General features: G+C 38.4%; 1 protein-coding gene across 11 annotated transcripts in view; it reads right to left on the bottom strand.

Moving 5' to 3' along the window:
- DGKB (diacylglycerol kinase beta) overlaps positions 1-18,178 on the bottom strand; it is a 477,946-nt gene that overhangs the window by 6,785 nt on the left and 452,983 nt on the right. For all 11 annotated transcript variants that reach the window (XM_064167184.1, XM_064167194.1, XM_064167193.1 and 8 more), the window contains 2 exons: positions 7,431-7,551; positions 5,529-5,589 (listed from right to left, as the gene is read on the bottom strand). In XM_064167184.1, coding sequence (XP_064023254.1) covers positions 5,529-5,589; positions 7,431-7,551 — 182 coding nt within the window. The remainder of the gene's footprint in view (positions 1-5,528; positions 5,590-7,430; positions 7,552-18,178) is intronic.

The raw sequence follows: 18,178 nt of genomic DNA, 5'->3' as shown, positions 1-18,178 counted from the left end.
TAAATTACTAATGGAATTGCTAAGAGATTGTGGATTTTTGTTGTAAGGCGGATGCGCAACATTATGGGCTAAACTCAAACTGTTGAAGCTGATGGCAAAAATTTCATTCACTAAATGAAGCCAAGATTTTATCCTAGGAGTTCATCATCACAGGAATTAAAAAGGCTAGTGTTTGTGGCAGATAGGGTTAGCAGGAAAAGACCACAATTGCAACTTCAAAAATCACCTTTCCAGTATCAGAAAGTCTGTCCAATGAGGTATTTGTGGGAAAGAACCAGATCTAATTAAAAAAAGAGATGGTAATTGCTCCCTATTTGTTAAAAGAGAAGCCTGAATTTGTGATACCAATTATATTTATAAGTACATCACCCAGACATCTACTTGCTTCAGGTCAGAGTTTCAAAATATCCCTTGAAGCCACATTAATACCATGAATTTGCTAAATGAAATGCGGTGAGTGTCCATAATTTTCACGTGATAGGTGTATTTTTTTAGGTCAGTTGGTTTTGCTTTTGTGTTCTTTTTCCACAATATGTGCTGCTTACCTTCCTGGTTTCACAGAATGCCTAAATATTTACTGTTAACACAGAACACAGTGCTATAAATACACATACCAAACACAATACTAAGTGACAAGAGAAAAATGGGAACAGAGATAACCAGCTCTGTTTATAACATTTCAATTAATGTGTAAGAAAGATCTCCTGTGTTTTAAACACAGAGAGGGAAAAACTGACAGAAAAACTATGTATCAAGTTGGATCTGACAGTTCACAGTCGTGTTTTTCACACTAGCAACAGGGTTTGGATGTTGGTAGGTTTGAGGGTATAAGAGTTTTCCCACAGTCTAGATGCCCATATCATCATACAATCATAGAATTGTCAGGGCTTGAAGGGACCTCAAGGTATCATCTAGCTCCAACCTCCTGCCATGGGCAGGGACACCTCACACTAGATCAGACTGCTCAGAACCACATCCAGCCTGGCCTTAAAAACATCCAGGGATGAGGCTTCCACCACCTCCCTGGGCAACTTGTTCCAGTGTCTCACCAACCTCATGGTGAAGAACTTCTTCCTTACATCCAATCTGAATCTCCCCACTTCCAGTTTTGCTCTATTCCCCCTAGTCCTATCACTACCTGACATCCTATGAAGTCCCTCCACCAGGTTTCTTATAGCCCACATCAGATAGTGGAAGGCCACAGTAAGCTCTGCTGAGAGCCTTCTCTCCAGGCTGAGCAGCCCCCAGCTCTCTCAGTCTGTCTCCATAGGAGAGGTGGTGCAGTCCTCTGATCATCATCTGCTGCTCCCCTTAGAGGAAACTGAGGGACGCATCACAAGAGTGCCAAATATTTATCTTGCTGTAAGTGATCCAGAGCTGTACTGGGTGTTGTGAGATGAGTAAGATGTATAGAATGCAGGCAGTGCTAAACAAGACCTGTGACCTGAACTCTGTGGCATTACGGTCAAAATCTCTTCAGATCTTGACTGGTTGTTTTAAACGAAGCATTATGCAACACATCTTTTAAATAAATTTCTTAACAATATTATTGTGCAAAGTGCAATCAAATCTAATCAGTTTGGCATTAATTAAGCTCTAATAATATACTCTAGTCTCTCTAAGTAGTGTGATCCATTTCCCCTTCACAGAGGTAGACTGGAAAACGTTACGGTGTCATCATAATTTTTAAACATACTGAGAAAATGACAGAGCTGCAAAATTAAAATAAATGATTAATGGCATTTTTTTCATGTTTTGTACTAATAGGTATCACTGAGGTTTTAAATTAATAGAGCTGTCAAGCTCAGGGTTGTTACAGATCCAGCACAGGACTAAAATGGAAATTATGTATTCCAGAGACACCTAAAGATGACACTTTGGAATATTTTAAATTTTAATTAGTAGGTGCAATTGTTTCCCTCCTCCCTTCCCCCCCCTCCCCGGCCCCTCCTCGACAAACCACTGCAAATTAATTGGCAATTAGTCACAACTAATTCTTTTCTTAACAATCTGAACTGGAAAGAAAGGTGCATTACACGTATACGTCTGGGGTGCAGAAAGCACACATGCAGTAAATTGCTTTGTCAATTACAAAAACGACTGTTGTGAAATTAAGGAAAAAAAATATGCATAGGTCAACAAAAGGAATTAACATGCAGGGTACCTGTGAGCACAAAAAGTAATGCCCAGCTGCAAGATGAAGTGGTAGGGACTCTAAATCACTCTGGCCTTGAAACAGAAATGTATGCACATTGTTGCTCGGGGGGGGGGTGGGGGGGAAATGCAGCACTTTCATAGAATCATAGAATCAGTCAGGGCTGGAAGGGACCAAAAGGATCATTTAGTTCCAACCCCCCTGCTATGGCCTTAAACACCTACAGGGATGGGGCCTTAACCACCACCTGAAACTTTTTTTTCTAGGAATTGACTTCCAGTTATGAGTTGTCTCAGTTCTAACTTAAATTCCCAGAGACTCAAAAAATATTTGATAGAAACAAATAACAATTTTATAGAGTGCCCTTCCCTCTTCCCCCTTCTTTTCCAAAAAAAAAAAAAAAAGGAATTAGAAGTAGAGAGAGGAAAGGTAAGCACTCCCAAATAAATAAATCTCACTTGATTTGGAAGTTAGAAAAAGAAAGCTTAACAATAAATTCAAAAGGTATCTGAGGTAGGGAAGTTACAAAGGTATAGGGAAGGGAAAACAAATACAAAATGTGTAAATACAACCAGATTTCGATGGTGATGGCCACAAAGAGAACCAGGAACAGGAGGGTGATGCTGGTAAGCAGGGAGGCAGGGAGCACAGAAGAGAGCCAAACAGCAAGTCCCCCTGCTTTTATGGATCTTTAGAGGGAGTGGGCTAACCAACACCTGGTAGTGTTCAGACCCACCCCTGGGGAGGGGTCAAGACCACCTAGGGTCTGGTTCAAGGTCACTCCTCCTGGAGGGTTAACCCTGTACATGGTTAACTATATAATAACACAAATGTTCTACTAAAATCAACCAACATATCTAGGACCCAGTTCCTCTTTGTGCTAAAGAAGCAGATACGAAAGTTTAAATTCTTCCATTATAAATAAGAAACAATAAGAAAATCACAGAACCACAGGATGTACTTGGTAGGAAAAGACCTCTGGGATCATCTAGTCCAACCTACATATTACTACATTTAGTGACATGGAAAGAAGATACTTTGTTGAAGAATACAGCCGTGATCTGTGGAGTGTTGGAGCCAGTGGATCCACATGAAAGCAAATCTTGTGACCCTCTTAGTTTTCTCAGCCAGCTCAGGCACTGTGCAATTACTAGTGAAAAGGGGAATTTTTTTTGTGTCTGTTCTAGCTCTTCTTTGTTCCTGGATCTAACTACAAAAGTAGGACTCCACTAGGACCTCCATGCTGAGGCTCATCACATCTCTATTGGCCAAAGGAAAAGCCAGAGAGAAAGTATTTCTTCACTCAAAGCTGACTTTTAACATGCATTCAAATATAGTATTTTTGAATATGATTTCTGTGTTTAATTTTTACATGGCATACTACACATTTTCCTAACAGGAATTTATTCTAAAAATACTTTGACTTTCAGATGTCTGTGAAACTTTATTTTTGGCCATCCATTAGGTGGGCTCTGACTCTGGATTTTCATTTTTATTCCCTAATTTAGGCAATATGCTTGCATTTTGTATAGATTTTTGTCTTCTGCTTTTAATCTAATGTTGCTAGCAGCTTGACACTCTTTCAGATAAAGATGCCAAGCAAGTCAGGAATAGAATTGAAACTGCAGTTATTGCTAATTAAGATGAAATATTCTTATGGATTTTTTTCTAAACAATGCTAATAATTTATTTAGCTAAATTGAAAGATTACTTTTCTTTTAAAAAACTCCCACACCCAAACAACCTCTGATGGCTAAAGCTAGAAGTTTATTGAATTAACTTGAGAGTCTTTGAAGTTTCATTACTATTAATGACCTGTTTGGAGATCAGGTGAAACCATAGATATCTTTCATGATGCTATATTTGTCTGGGAGAGCTCTGATAAAATTTCCTCTTCAGCTAATCAGACGAGACGTTTAACGTAACATTTACATGATCATCTTTCCTTCTCCCAAAGACCTCTTTACAAAAGCCAGTGGAGACAATATGATTTGACACTCAGATTCTGAATGTTACTACAGCAGAGCAGGTTGCCTTTGTCACACACCACATCCTGCATGAGTTCAAGATACTGAATAATTCTAGATGACAGATTTTTAGATTAAGCCACTCACGTTTCAAAATACACACACAACCTACAGGAATGCTTTCCTGGCTCTTGCCTAGGGATGCTGGCACATGAGCAGTAGAAGACCACAAAAGTTGTTGAGAGGAACACTAAAATTTCTTTAATTCATCCCAGGGATGAAAATAACAGTTCACAACTTCTAGGAAAACACTGCATTCTCTAAGAGCATCCTACAGTATTTTCTCAGTGCCCACACTGCTATTTTAGGGGAGCACAGTCTTGATACGCCTGTCAGCAATCAGCAACTTGTGCTATTTGTGTAAAACTTTTTTTTTTCCAATCAGAAAAATGTAGCAAAGATAAATTTCCTGATTCCTTCCACAGGAATTCAATTTCCAAGCCTGCATGTGCAGCCTGTATGCCTTACATAACATGAGTTTGATGTAGAAGTTTTGTTTTGTTGTCTTTAGTACCCATACTGAAGTAACATAAGAGTTTTGATAAGTCAAGTGATTTCTTGAAAAGAAATAATTTGCAAAATACTCTCATTTGTATTAAAATCTGAAGCAGGGAAAAAAAGACTTCTGAGTTTAACCACTGGCACCTTGGGCCAGGGTTGTTTCAATATCTGCTGATTGTACCAATTTCTTTCTCAGTCTCTAATTGGTCAGTTCCTAAAACTAGTGAACTTAGATGACACTAAAGTGTCTGAGATGACCATATCAACACATAAAAGGTTATTTCAGCTTTGTGAAGGACAACTGGAGAGAAAGACAGCAGCCTTTTTTTTTTTTTTTTGACAGCAGTTTTCTGGCTGGAACACCAAGGAATCAAAAAGCTGAGGCTCAGATGCTGTGTCTAACCGACGTACAGGACGTACGCAATAGAACAATGCATAGTGGTCCCTCTCCTAGAACTAGTAAGGTGCATCTAGGTCATAAATAAAGGACTACATAATGTAAGTGGCTGCTGGGATTTCACACTTGGAGTGTTTTCCAAGCTTCTGAAATAAATGCTTTATTATACCATCCTAACCTGTGGGCAAACCCAGCATAATAAACTAAAAATGCAGTGGGTGCTGAACTATGTAATAACAGTGTATGAAGATATTACTGAGGTAAACTGAGTAAATGTTGGTCACAGTCACTGTGTTTTAAACCAAAAGATTCTCTTTCTGTCATTGAAAAAATAATACAAGTAAAAAATCAATTAAGATTTTGGACCTTTCTGATTTTGTGACTCATTCAAAAAGTTAATAATCGGTTTTATTTTCATCTCTCTTCCCAGAGATAACAGTATCCTTACCGTGCAAGGAGTTTGCATCCAAGGTTCCCCATCTATCTGCATTGGCAGAGACTTGCTGGTCCTAAAGGGATATATTTCATAGTGTAAGAAAAAGTAACCAGACAAAATTGATAGATGTATTTGTTAAGGAGGCATATATGTGGTGGCACACACATGTGATCCATCCAATCCTGCTTTACCCCACAGCTTCTATGCAATCTCCAGCATGACCCCACATGCTTACAAAAGTAACCTGGGCACTTAGGTGCTTTAGCTTGATTTTCAGCACACAAAGGAGAAACACTGCAAACATTCACCAGAGGAGAAGAGTCTGTAATTTGTGAAATAAAGAGCCAATTGTCCCAGAGATTCGGGAATAAACCTTATTAACCACGAAGACAAAGGAGCCTCTGCTATTTTTGACAATTTAGACTGACTGCTATGAAGGAAATAAGAAATAAATTTTACCTCTCTCACTGCCATTTATTAGAACCACCTTTTTGTGCTTGTGTTTAACTCTGGCTTATGCACAGCACTCACATAACGTGACAGCTGTACTGTATTCAGGGGTTTAACATTCCATGCTATTTATTTATTAGTTAAGAGACATGGATTTTACTATCAAGCTACAGCCAGTGTTCCCCCTCTTGTTTTGGACACCACGGTAAGAAAAGTAGAGACAAATGCAAAACTAATAATAAAAAAGGATGGTCTTTTTCTTTTCCATCCCTGTGTTTGTGCAATATAATAGATGGCATAAAGGACTATGAGAAGTAACGTGGAGTAGATAAATCTAGCAACGGAAAGGTGAGTCAACTGAGCACCTCTGTTGGTGATTGCAAACTCTGGCCTGGGCACTGTCTGAAGATGACTAACAGTTCATGAGATTATTCCATGTCATCTACAGCCATAAGTGTTAGAAGGGAACAATGTTCAGTGAGCTCTTGCTTCACAGATTTGGAAGGCTTCTGAGTCTTTAACAATTGTGGTTCTGATGGGGTGGAATTATTAAAATGAACTTTTGGTATCCAGAGAAGACTAGAATGCCTCTGTGACCTTTTTGCTCTTTATTTTTGAAGTCAGCATTACCCAGCCCTTGTGGCAAAAGGCCAGGCTCTTCAGCAAATCCTAATCATTTAAGTTTCTATTGCTGTCCTTCTGTTTTATGCACATTTTAGGCTTCTAGAGCGTATGATTTTATCAAAGTTTTGGGAAATTCTTCATATCTCTCTTTTCCAGTCCTAATCTCAACCAAAAGTTAGAATAGTTATTTTTTCTCCTTGAACTCTAATCCAAGTTTCCTCTATTGTGATTGTTTTGGTTACTTTAAGCATAGTAAACAATAAAACCCAGCTCAATTACTTTGCTCCACCATTAGCATTTTACACGTGCCAAAACATTTATTAATAGTGACTTGGCAATGTTAACTAAGTAAAAAATAAATTAAAACCAGAACACTTTGACTTCTACAGATCAAAAAAAGCAGCTTTACAACTACTAATTACATGCTACTATTCCCTGGTGAGGTAGGCATCTTAAATGGATTAAAATATGTCAAAGTAATGTTAGATGAGTCTTTGCTCAAAACTGTGCAAAGTGTGTGTCAATAACAACACCCAAGGTGTTCATGCCTTACTCCTTCTCCAGCTGCTTGACATAGCTCCTCAGAGGGTGAAATGGCAGTTGAATGCAACATGTGAAGACTGCATGTACTTTACTGAACTTCTGACAGCTTTAAAGAAAGGAAATTATATAGGCACAGAACATGGGTGGGACAAATATATTTCATATACAAAAATAATGCTTTCTCAAGAAATAAGTACAGTAACTATGATTATTAAGCTACCAAAGAAGGTAAACTGATGGTATATACGTTCTACTGTTTCACTACAGCAGCACAGTGCAAATTAAAGCTGCCAATACCTGATGACAACAGATGAGCACTGGGCAAGTCGTCTTCCAGCACTTTTCAGACCTGTGTATATCTGTCCCATCTCCATGGCTCCCTCAAGACCAACCACTTCCATAAGCTGGTCACTTAGATCTGCAAATTTGAAAAAAAAAAACAACAAACATCCACACATTTTGTCTGGACAGCATTTTGGTGGTGGACATCAAAAGAATGTTATCAGGACCGGCTGACAATAAAATATGTGGCAGAAATGGTAATTCCTAAGAACCTGTAAATTTAAGACTGGACACATCTGGGCCTATTTTCATACCACTCTAAAATATCCTGACCAGAATGACTCTAAACTACAGAAACAATCCCCACGCTTTGTTTTAATGTATTAATACTGACCAAACTATCTTATTGTTTGAGAAAATTAGACAGAGATTGATTACAGAACTACAGACTGTCAGAGGCTGGAAGGGACCTCAAAAGATCAGCTAGTTCAAACCCCTTGCCAGAGCAGGATCACCTATACCACAGGTGTAGTCATAGAATGAAATGTTTGCAGTTTAGGAATGTTTGCTGACCACTGTTTCAACAGCTACATAAAGTCTGGTGAAGAAAAAGTCAGTGCTCTACACCCTATTGCATGCTCTTCTACACAATCCATTCCAGATGATGTGTTCAATTGTAATTCAGTCTTTGTGTGCATGTATTATTAGTCTTTAATTATAAGACCACATACTGGTTTCTGCATTGGATCTTTGTCCCAGTTAGTGCATGGATCCAATGCAGAAAAGGCACAAAACCTCTTAATATCAGTATCCACTCAACCTGAACTTTGTTGTACTTGCTTGTATCCTATTATATATATTATATATATTATATTTGACATTGCTTTTTCACTACATAATATTTTGGCATTAACTAATATTAAATCACATTATTTCATTATTATTCATTTATTAAATAATAAACAAATATTTAAATAAATAATTATTCTGGTAAAATAAATATTATTTTGCTTGATTTCAGTGAGCAAGAAAAAAATTCTGTCTAGAATTTCAAATACAGAGATACAAGCAGGAACCTAAACAATAATAGAGGTGGTTCGAGAAACAACCAAGTAATGAAATATTATCCAGAATCAACTAGGGTGTTTTGTATGCAATGTTTGATATGTTCCTGTTGAAATACTTGTTGTCAAGACCAGATAGACAAGAAACTTCTTTTTAAGTTGTGTATTAGGTGTTTTCAATAGATGGGCTATTAATATCCATGTTTCCAAAAGGTACTTTATTGGGTGAAGCACACCAATGAGCTAAAATGTTAGTCTATCATCACATTGGAAAAAAAAAAAACAACAAAGAAAGGAGGGTGTATTGCTCTTTATATATTTTAAGCCCTTCGACCTTTAATGAAGGAAGAATTTCATGCTAATTATCCTATCTGTGAGACTAGACCAAAGTTTCAAAGGGAGTCTTTTCAGTTCATGTCTTTGGGCTTTGAATGAAGGTAATTAACTGAAAGAAGTACTGTGATAGAGGTGAGGAAAAGTATTAAAAGCAAATAGGATTTATGGTCTGGATTATTCTGCTTCCAACCAGAAAATGTGAAACTATCCAGAGCCTTCATTTTAATTCTTGTACTTTCTTCATATTCTTTCCCATTATCGTTTTCTCATCACAGTGCAATCAGTTCCATATGATATCAATGAAGCAAAAAATAAACTCTACTGCTTCCTGCTAAGGAAAAACAATCAAATGGACAAAAGATTACAACAGGATTAATTTTCACTATACAGTTTTAGAATTTGAATCCCTGCAACACATGTAAAGCCAGCTTCATCTGTTTGGCTTTCTGCTGGATTGTTTTTCTCTTGAAAAGTTTTCCCTTAAGTTACTAATTTTTAAACCAAAGCCAGATTTAAACCAATTCTGCTTTTCTTGATAGTCACAGGGATTTGAGTGGGAAAGTCCTGCTCACGTGGAAAAGCCATTACATTCTAAAAGCATGCAGAACTTCACAGATACACTAAATCATTACAATGTTTCCAGCCAAAGAAAACATCCAATTCCTATTTACTTGGTTATTAGAAGAAAAATTATTATTTTTTAAACAGGAGAATAATTAAGAACAGATTTTTATTACTGACAGCTCAGGCAACATATGCAAGATTCAGAATAGTGACATTTGCAGTGGTATAAATTTGATGCATCATTTTTCAATAGCTGTGAGTTAATGCCAGTAACAGCAGGTAGCTAAGAGCCAACTCCTGCCCTTTGGTCTACACCACACATATAAAAAAAAAAAAAAAAAAGAAAAATAAAGTGGTATATTAAACATTGGAAGAGAGAACTGACCAACTCTTAGCTACTCAAAAAAAGTGAAGCCTTTTCAAAAACTTCACGTTTTGCAGTGGCACGTTCCCTAAGTGGGGTTATTTTAGGCCAGAGATGACTATTTTTAGAATCTAGCTTAAATTAGACACAACCTTCCTTCAGAAGTAGTAAAAACTAAAGCAAATGTGATGTGCAATTATCAGCTTTGGGTTAGTGCATGCTCCTGCCCTTGCTGACCTGATGCTTTTGCATAGTCGTATCCATTTCAACAAATCCTTGAGCTATATTGAGTTCAACAAAAACTAAGAGTGAGCAAAATGGTAAGAGGGAGTGGGTATATTTTAGTCCAGTTCTTCAAAGATGTTACACTGCTGTAGGCACACCAGTTGAATCTGAAGGGCCAAGACAGCAATGATGAGTTTACATTTGTTCTTAAAGGTCCCCACCAAAGACTCCGAAAGAGACTAAGTTCTATTAAAAAAAGTAAATCAAGACTTCTATTAAAGGAAAAGAAAGGGGAAGTCATTCTTCATTCTGGTGGAAGGTTATCACTGAGTTCTCACACACACACAAAATCTGTTAGCCTCTGTACTGCTCAACATACACCTTTAAATGAAAATGGAAGCATACATTACTGAGAATTCAACAAAGACAAAAGGCAATTATCAAAGTTCATATGAAGGAAGAAATGCAATACATGTGACTTCATGCCTGTGAGGAAAACCAGAGCTAGCTACACACAAAACAGCTAACGACAGATACGTGCAATGTTGCAGGCATATATATTCATCCAGGTTTGAGTTGGAGCAGAACTAATTCTGTTCAATGATTTTACTTTTCAGCTTGATGTCTCCTCAGTAACTGTGCTCTCTGAAGTTAATGGCATGTTTTTGCAGAGTCTGCTCCTAGAAGTGATAGCTCTTGATGTTAATGTTTCCCAACAAGGACTGTGTGCAGAAAGTCTCCTCCTTATACTTGTATCTATAAAAAACAAAATCTGCCAAAACTTGTGTACTACATTGGGGTGCTGCAAAGCAAGATGTTGCACCTTTGGGACGAGCAGACAGCACAAATGCATCACAGAATGGGCTGGGCTGGAAGGAACCTCCAAAGGTCACCTAGCCCAACACCCTCTGCAGTGAGCAGGGGCATCCTCAACGAAATCAGGCTGCCCAAGAGCCCTGTCAAGCCTCACCTTGAATATCTCCAGGGATGGGACTCCAACTATCTCCCCAGACAACCAGTTCTAGTGTTCCACTACCCTCATAGTAAAGAACTTATTCCTAACATCCAATCCAAATCTGATCTCCAGTTTGAAGCCATTTTGAAGCCCAGCATTAATCTGTGACAATGTTACATCTGAAAATAAAGATGAGGGTGTGTGTCTGTGTGTACATATTTCAGTGTATATTCATTTTGGTCACTTGCAATTAAGAGTAATGCAGGAATTAACACTATGGAGCTATTGCAGATACTTCTATGAAAGTATAATCTCAACAGTGATCAAATCTAATCAAATTTTATAATCAGTGCATCCACACAGTATGGAGTTTGCAGTGCCAGTCCACTCAGCAGTGCATAGAAAGATACAAAATAACTAGGAAAAAAAATGAGTGATGGAGTGACAAATACGGAGCAGCTTCTGCATGGGAAAATCAGACTAGGACCCTTCAGGAAGTAACAGAGATGAGAGAAGAGAGATGAGAAATATCAGGAGCGTCATGGAGTAGGTGAAGACAGTACTGCAATTCAGTGTTCTTCAAAATGTAACATCTAAGGAGTTTCATAGCACTTCCAGAATAGGCAAGAAATCCTTTGTGCATATTGCTTTGTTATACTGTGACACCATACTAGACTTTGAAATTCCCTAAAGCACAGACTGATGTGTATTTGGTAGGGTATCTTAGTGGAATAATCAGTGTAAGCCTGCCTGCTTATGCTTTATTCCTCAGTATGCAGTACAGGTTAGTGTTAGAGGTCAGCTACTGAGCTACACAAACTTGTGGGTTGAGTTAGTATCACTGTTCATGCTGTCTTCTTACACACCTCATAAATTGTAGACCAGAGTAATGAAAGTTCAATACTTCAAACAGCTCATAATGTGGACTTTGCCATGATACCTATCCCAGTTGTGTGACAGCCAATTCAGAAAGTCACTTTTCCCCCCAAACCTCTAATTATAAAGTTACACACTTACACGTGCATCTTTGTGTGTCTCTACCAACTACGAAGCCAAACCAAACCGAAAAGTATCTCTTTTTAGGCGTGTTGTAATTTTTCTGGACTCTACAGCTTTTGTTCTGAAGATAAGCATTTGGTGAGGGTACTGATAAAACTCTCCAATAAATGCTTTGCCAGCTCTAGAAGGTTTAGGAACATAAAGGTTAGATTTTCAAAAAGAATTCAGCAGCTAACAGTGAACAACAACAACAACAATTACCAGATACTGAGCAAGTTTTCAATCCAGCCAGGTCATTTGATTGCCTAAATGGAAGCTGAAGTCTCATAGGTAAGCTGTCATGGGGAGCATCTTGGTATTAGTGCATTAGGGAAGTGTTTTTTTGACTGGTGCCTTGGGGTTCTTGAGTCTGTTTGTACTGCTTTGAGCTCTGTGAAAGAGCTGAAGGCTCTCGCTTGTTTTCTATGTGAATGAGCCATTAGAGTGTGTGGGAATGTTTTCACAGCACCATGCCTCTCCTGCCCTCTTCCACAAACCAAAGTACTTCACGTGTCTCCTCATATTAGCCCTGTCAGTAAACAAAGGCAGCTCTCCCGGGAGAGCGCTGCTGTCAGCAGATGGTGACTAGCATGCAGAGGGGCATCTGACCCCTTGCACTCATTCCTGATGGAGAGATAAAGTCACTAGGGAGATGACTGCCCATTTCTTCCCATCAGGCAACAGAAGAAAGAGAAGTCCAAACAGAAACTTGCACAAGTGGCACACAAAACACGATGTGAATATAAGCCCTTTATCTCACTTCCCTAAGGCATGAAGAAACACACTTGGAGACTTTAAAGTTCCTTAGTGAGGAGCTTACATTATCCATTAGCTCAGCATTAGCTGAATGCTTCAATATTAGAAGTGAACACAAGAGAAAAACACATTTGGAATTCATCTATGAAGATAAAGCAAAGGAAAGTAAAATGGGATAGGGGGTGGGAAGAAACACGGTGTGATTAGAAATACTGATTTACATAGAGAACTTTCCCTCTGTAATGGAACTGACTCTGGTATCCAATTTATCCTTGCAATATATAAATATTGCTGTCCTGGCGAGAGATTGAATGTCTGTATTACAACTTGGGGCTACTGCACTCACTCAGGCACATTTGCATAAGAACACTGTTGGTCAGTGGTAAATCTGTCTCTGGCAGCAGTTTGTCTTCCAAGAGAAGAGGCTCCATGGCTTACTAAACGTAATCAAACCTTACTAATCATCACGCTGGAAATGTTTTGGTGCCAGGTTAAAAAAACGTAATGGAGAAGAATTTGAAAACTGGTATGGTGCCAGAGCATCCTTGAAAAACTCCTCAGCTCCCCGCTCTGCACCACACGAATGTCTCAGTGTCTTCCTAGAACATGGCATGCATTAAATCTATAGTTATCCATTATGCAGGAATGTGTGGTCACTTCCACGTGCAGGAATAGAGACCGTTGTTTTACACAATGCTAAACGATGTGTTTAATGCCGCAGTATTCTCGTTTTAAGTGGACAGGTTTTTGGAGATTCCTGGTTACAAGAACTCAGTACATCAAGAGCAGTCTGCACATCCTGCTTTTTGTCATGCCTTGCTCTCCAGAAGCTACCTGGAAGAAGGCATGGATCGACAGCTTTCATTGCTTACGTCAGAGTTGTTCCTGGGGGTCCAGATGATATCGAGGCTCTGTTCTGTTACTGATTCACAGACATAAAACAGAAGACAGGTTTTGTCTACAGACCTTACAAAATAGACAAATAAACCAGACAAAGCACTGAGTAAAAATAGCATTGCATCCATTTTACAAAGTGAAAATTGTACACAGCCAAAAGGTCCTGCAAAAGGTTTCTTCTTGTATTCAGCTGGATATATCGTGTGAAGACCCAGAAGAGCCATAATGTTAGTTCTACCACATAAAGTTAAGCACACGAGTTTGCAGAACTGACCCAGCCAAGATCACACATTTGTGGCAGAGACAGGAAATAAATCAGCAAGTCCTGAATTTCACCCTTCTCCTTTTAAAAGTCTTTTCTACCTCCTAGTATTGACTTCAAGGATATAATATATCAAGTCCTGCATCTGTAGTATTTGACCCAGTTGTGAGTATTTAGCATTGCTGACTTTGCTTGTAAACATTACAAATCTCAGGTGACTCTGTACATCTATTCCATGCCAGTAGTGATTCTCGACTCAGGACTTTGTTCTCCATAATTTTCCCCCCCTTGGTTTTAAAACCAAACAAGCTAGGGCCTGCCTCTTAGTGTGAAGGAAGGAAGATGCATTACTGCTATAATTTGCACCCTGGTGAGATACTCAGATATGGTGATAATAAATTAGGCAGATATTTCTCTGTGTGTATATATATATAAACACTCACAAAAATATGCACCCATTTTATACCTGTGTGGACCTACACACACACGATTAACGCCTGTATTTCTGCATATGTGAGACATTCAAAGTATTTTTACTCCACCATCTGAATTGATGATGCATTAAATAGCTTTAACGGGTTAAGAAGGCATGGGTGCTATTTTTGACACATGAAATGAGTGTAATTGATAAAATCTTGTCTCTCTGGAGTCCAGATTTCCCTCTGTATCTTGTGTCTTGCATCAGTCTAGCACAGAGATTCCATCTTTGGAATCTTTTAACAGAGCCATTACACAGTAGTAGGCTGAGCTGTATTTTTTTCTGTGTATATAATCATCTCCTGACTCTCATTAATCATTGAATGCCACATTTCTCAATAACAATCATTTAAAAAAAAGAGATAAGGGGAAAAAAAAAACAGGAGAGGGGGTGGGGGCAAACAAAGAAGAATCAGTCCTTACAATTAAATATTTTATGAAACTTTTCAATGTGCACAGAAGGTCTTTGTGAAACTTTTCCTTAAGTGAACTTTTTTTTTTCCAGCTCACCAGAGGGAAGTCTGTCCATAGAAACTTTTTTTTTTTTTTGATTAATAGTAAAAGAGGAGAAAGAAAAAAACCAAACAAAAACACAACCAAAAAACCCAACTCACCCCAGAGCATTCAAACTAAATCTTCTTCCACCCCAAACCTATTCCTAAGTACCAATGTTCAGATGTTCAACATTGGAAACAAGAGGTTTCATCTTCCAATTCAGGAGATCATTATGGGTAAGACTTTTATGGTAAAGCTTGGCAGAAAAAAAACAAAAGTATTCTTTTATTTTTTAATAGATTAATTCTTTTAATAGTTTGAGGAACAACTGCATTGAACATGCTGCTGCACCAAAAAGCCTCCTATTATTTTAATCTGTATTCTTTGAAAAGTTATTTGTTCAAAAGGATTTCACTGTGTTACTCTTATACCCCCTTCATCCAACAGAACAAAAGCCATTCTATGAAAGGAGTCTAAACTTGGACAAACTGTAAGAAAAAGAAAAAAGGGGGGGGGGGAAAGGCAAAGTTCCTCTCTGTTTTTATCAAATTTGATTGCTGCAGCTGTTCCCAGTTTCTCTATTTTAAAAATAGCCTTATTCAGTGCCTTGCTGGCTAAAGGCCAGAGTACCATTAGAACATGCTGTACGGAAAACCTCTATTCAGTTACAGATACAGAAATATATTTAAGATCAGTGGGGGTCATCTGCAGCAAACACTCGTATGGGGGAAAATGGAATTTTAATGTGCTTGGACTGCTCACCACTTTTAACAGATATTTAAGAACTTCAAACCGGATATCTTTCTATTTGTATTGGTGCTATCGCATTACTGAACATCAGGTACAATACAATATGAGCAAGTCAAGATCATTTCAAGTGACAAAAATAGATCTAATTCTCAAATTACTCCTTAGTAGTTCTGGCATTCACTTTAAATGGCTCCTAGTGATATTGGATATTTGATTAGCGTGTAAAAATGCCACAGCCTAGAAAAGAAAAATACAGTAATATTGATGGAAATGTTGAAATCTGATCAATGAAAACCAGCTTTGATTTGTATGTTTCTAAGAGAGCTAGTATTAACAAGGGATAAATGTTCCTATCCTCCAGGGTAGCAAACTCTAATAATGACATTTTCCCTACACTCCTCCACCAAAGAGTTCTCATGTACCCATCAAAAAATGTATCCCATTTACACAAGTATTAAAACTCCTTTTGATTAAAGTGGCAGTGATTTTGGTCCAGGAGCTCAGAAACCTCCCCAGGATGATCTTCGTTCCTCTTTCTCTCAGAGAACCAATTGCATTAGCTTCCACTGCCATGCAAGTGTTCCAAATAACAGTGTGCAGAATGGGTACTGGTTTGAACAACAGCAATTTTTAATTAACCTCACTCAGAGTATTCTGAAAAATCAGAATGTATCAGAGATCACTTTCAGGCATTTCTGATGGTCTAGAATGCTTGCATTAAACTATTCAAGGTTATGTATTCCTACTGCAGCTGCAGAAGGAGTCTTCAGCATGGTAGAGATATCAAAGGTCATCATTTGGACAGATATTAAGAGGAAAGAAAACACAGCAGTGATGGCATTAATAGGGTCTGTGCGATCTTGCTGAGACTCCAGGTTCTTAGTGGCTGGTTGACCTTCAAAGTTTGTGCCCTCACTCTTTCAGTACAGAGTTTAATTTAGTTAAATAAATGCTGCACCACACTTTGGATTGTAATTTCAATTGCAATCGTTGTCCATACCTTCTTTTTCTATAGAAGGAGCATTGCACAACTGTATGAAATCAAATCCAGTGCACTCTGAGGCAAGTAAATCAGATAACTGTCCTAAAATTCCCCTCAGTGAGTGAAAGTAAACAAGTTTTGATTTAGTTTTCTACTAAACTACATGTGTTTGGTGTTGTCTGAGGTGGCCTAGGATTTTATGAAGGCCACAAAGATGATCAGAGAGATGGAGCACCTCTCCCATTTAGGTAGGCTGAGAGAGCTGGGATTGTTCAGTCTGGAGAAGAGAAGGCTCCAGGGATACCTCAGAGCAGCCTTCTGATGTTTGTAGGGAGCCTACAGTACAGCTGAAGAGGGACCTTTTACAACGACATGTAGTGACAGGATGAGGAGTCATAGCTTCAAACTCAAAGAAACTAGATTCAGATTAGACATTAGGAAGAAATTCATTACCACGAAGGTGGTGAGGCACTGAAACAAGCTGTCCAGAGAAACTGTGAGGGTTCCAAGCCTGGAAGTGTTCAAAGCCAGATTGGATGGAGCCATGAGCTGCCTGATCTAGTAGGACATATCCCTGCCCATGGTTGGAACTAGATGAACTTTAAGGTCCTTTCCAACCTAAAGCACTCTGATTCTGTGACTTCCAGGACATACACAAAGGGTTGACAAGCCTGAGACAATATCAACAGAAGCAGCAGGTGTTAAGGGATGGTATCTTGAAAGGAACTTTAACAACATTAAGAGCACATAGATGGAGAACTGAAGGAAGCTCAGTGCTTCAGAGGAAGAGTCTAAGAGGTGTGGTTTTCTGGAGGAGTGTGTTTTTCTCTGTTGTTACCAAGAGCAATCTAGCACAATCTAACACAAGCCAGCACGCTTGGTCAACTTAGCAGCATGCCTAAATCTAACTGCTAAATCTACCACTCCAGTATCACCACATGTGTTGGCTCCTTTGTGGAGCCTAAAGCCTGCAGATGCACTACACTCTCTGCTTATTGTTGCATGGGACTAAAGTGTGCTTGCTACCTCCAACACTGAGCTCCAAGTATATAAGCAGGTTTTCCTAATACTTACTTTGCATTTGATCTGTTCTCCTAATTTGTTGTTATGGGTTTGTTGTCTCTGCTATCTAACTAGATAGGTAGTTGCAAATATTTTTCCTTTCTAAACTACACACATTGCTAAACATTCAGTATTTTTTGTACTAATACTATTTTACAAAAAGACAGTTCCAGGACATGCAAAAATGTTTGTTATTGGAGAAACTAAAGGGGAAAGTTACCCCTAATAGTGCTGCAAGAAAAATAAATGTCTCCTTCGATGTGCTTTACATGGAAAGTTATTGCAAAGGATCACGAATAAAGCAGTAATAAATTTCTTTTTATACTTTTCAATAGTTTAAATATTAATGACTCACACTAAGCTATTTTACAGTAGCTTTTCTCAACAGTTATTTACTATACACAGGAAGAAAAGGAATTTCTATAATCATGATCCAGACAACTACAGAATAGTCTCAGATTTCTTCTCAAGGACAAAAACATGAGAGTCAGCTACAAGTATCACAGTAGTGAGACTCCAGTTATTTTTAGCATTCT

This window comes from Pogoniulus pusillus, chromosome 28 (genome assembly GCF_015220805.1).
Source record: "Pogoniulus pusillus isolate bPogPus1 chromosome 28, bPogPus1.pri, whole genome shotgun sequence".
Taxonomy (NCBI): domain Eukaryota; kingdom Metazoa; phylum Chordata; class Aves; order Piciformes; family Lybiidae; genus Pogoniulus; species Pogoniulus pusillus.
The sequence above is the reverse complement of the archived record's forward strand: the minus strand, read 5'-3'. Positions and strand labels throughout refer to the sequence as shown.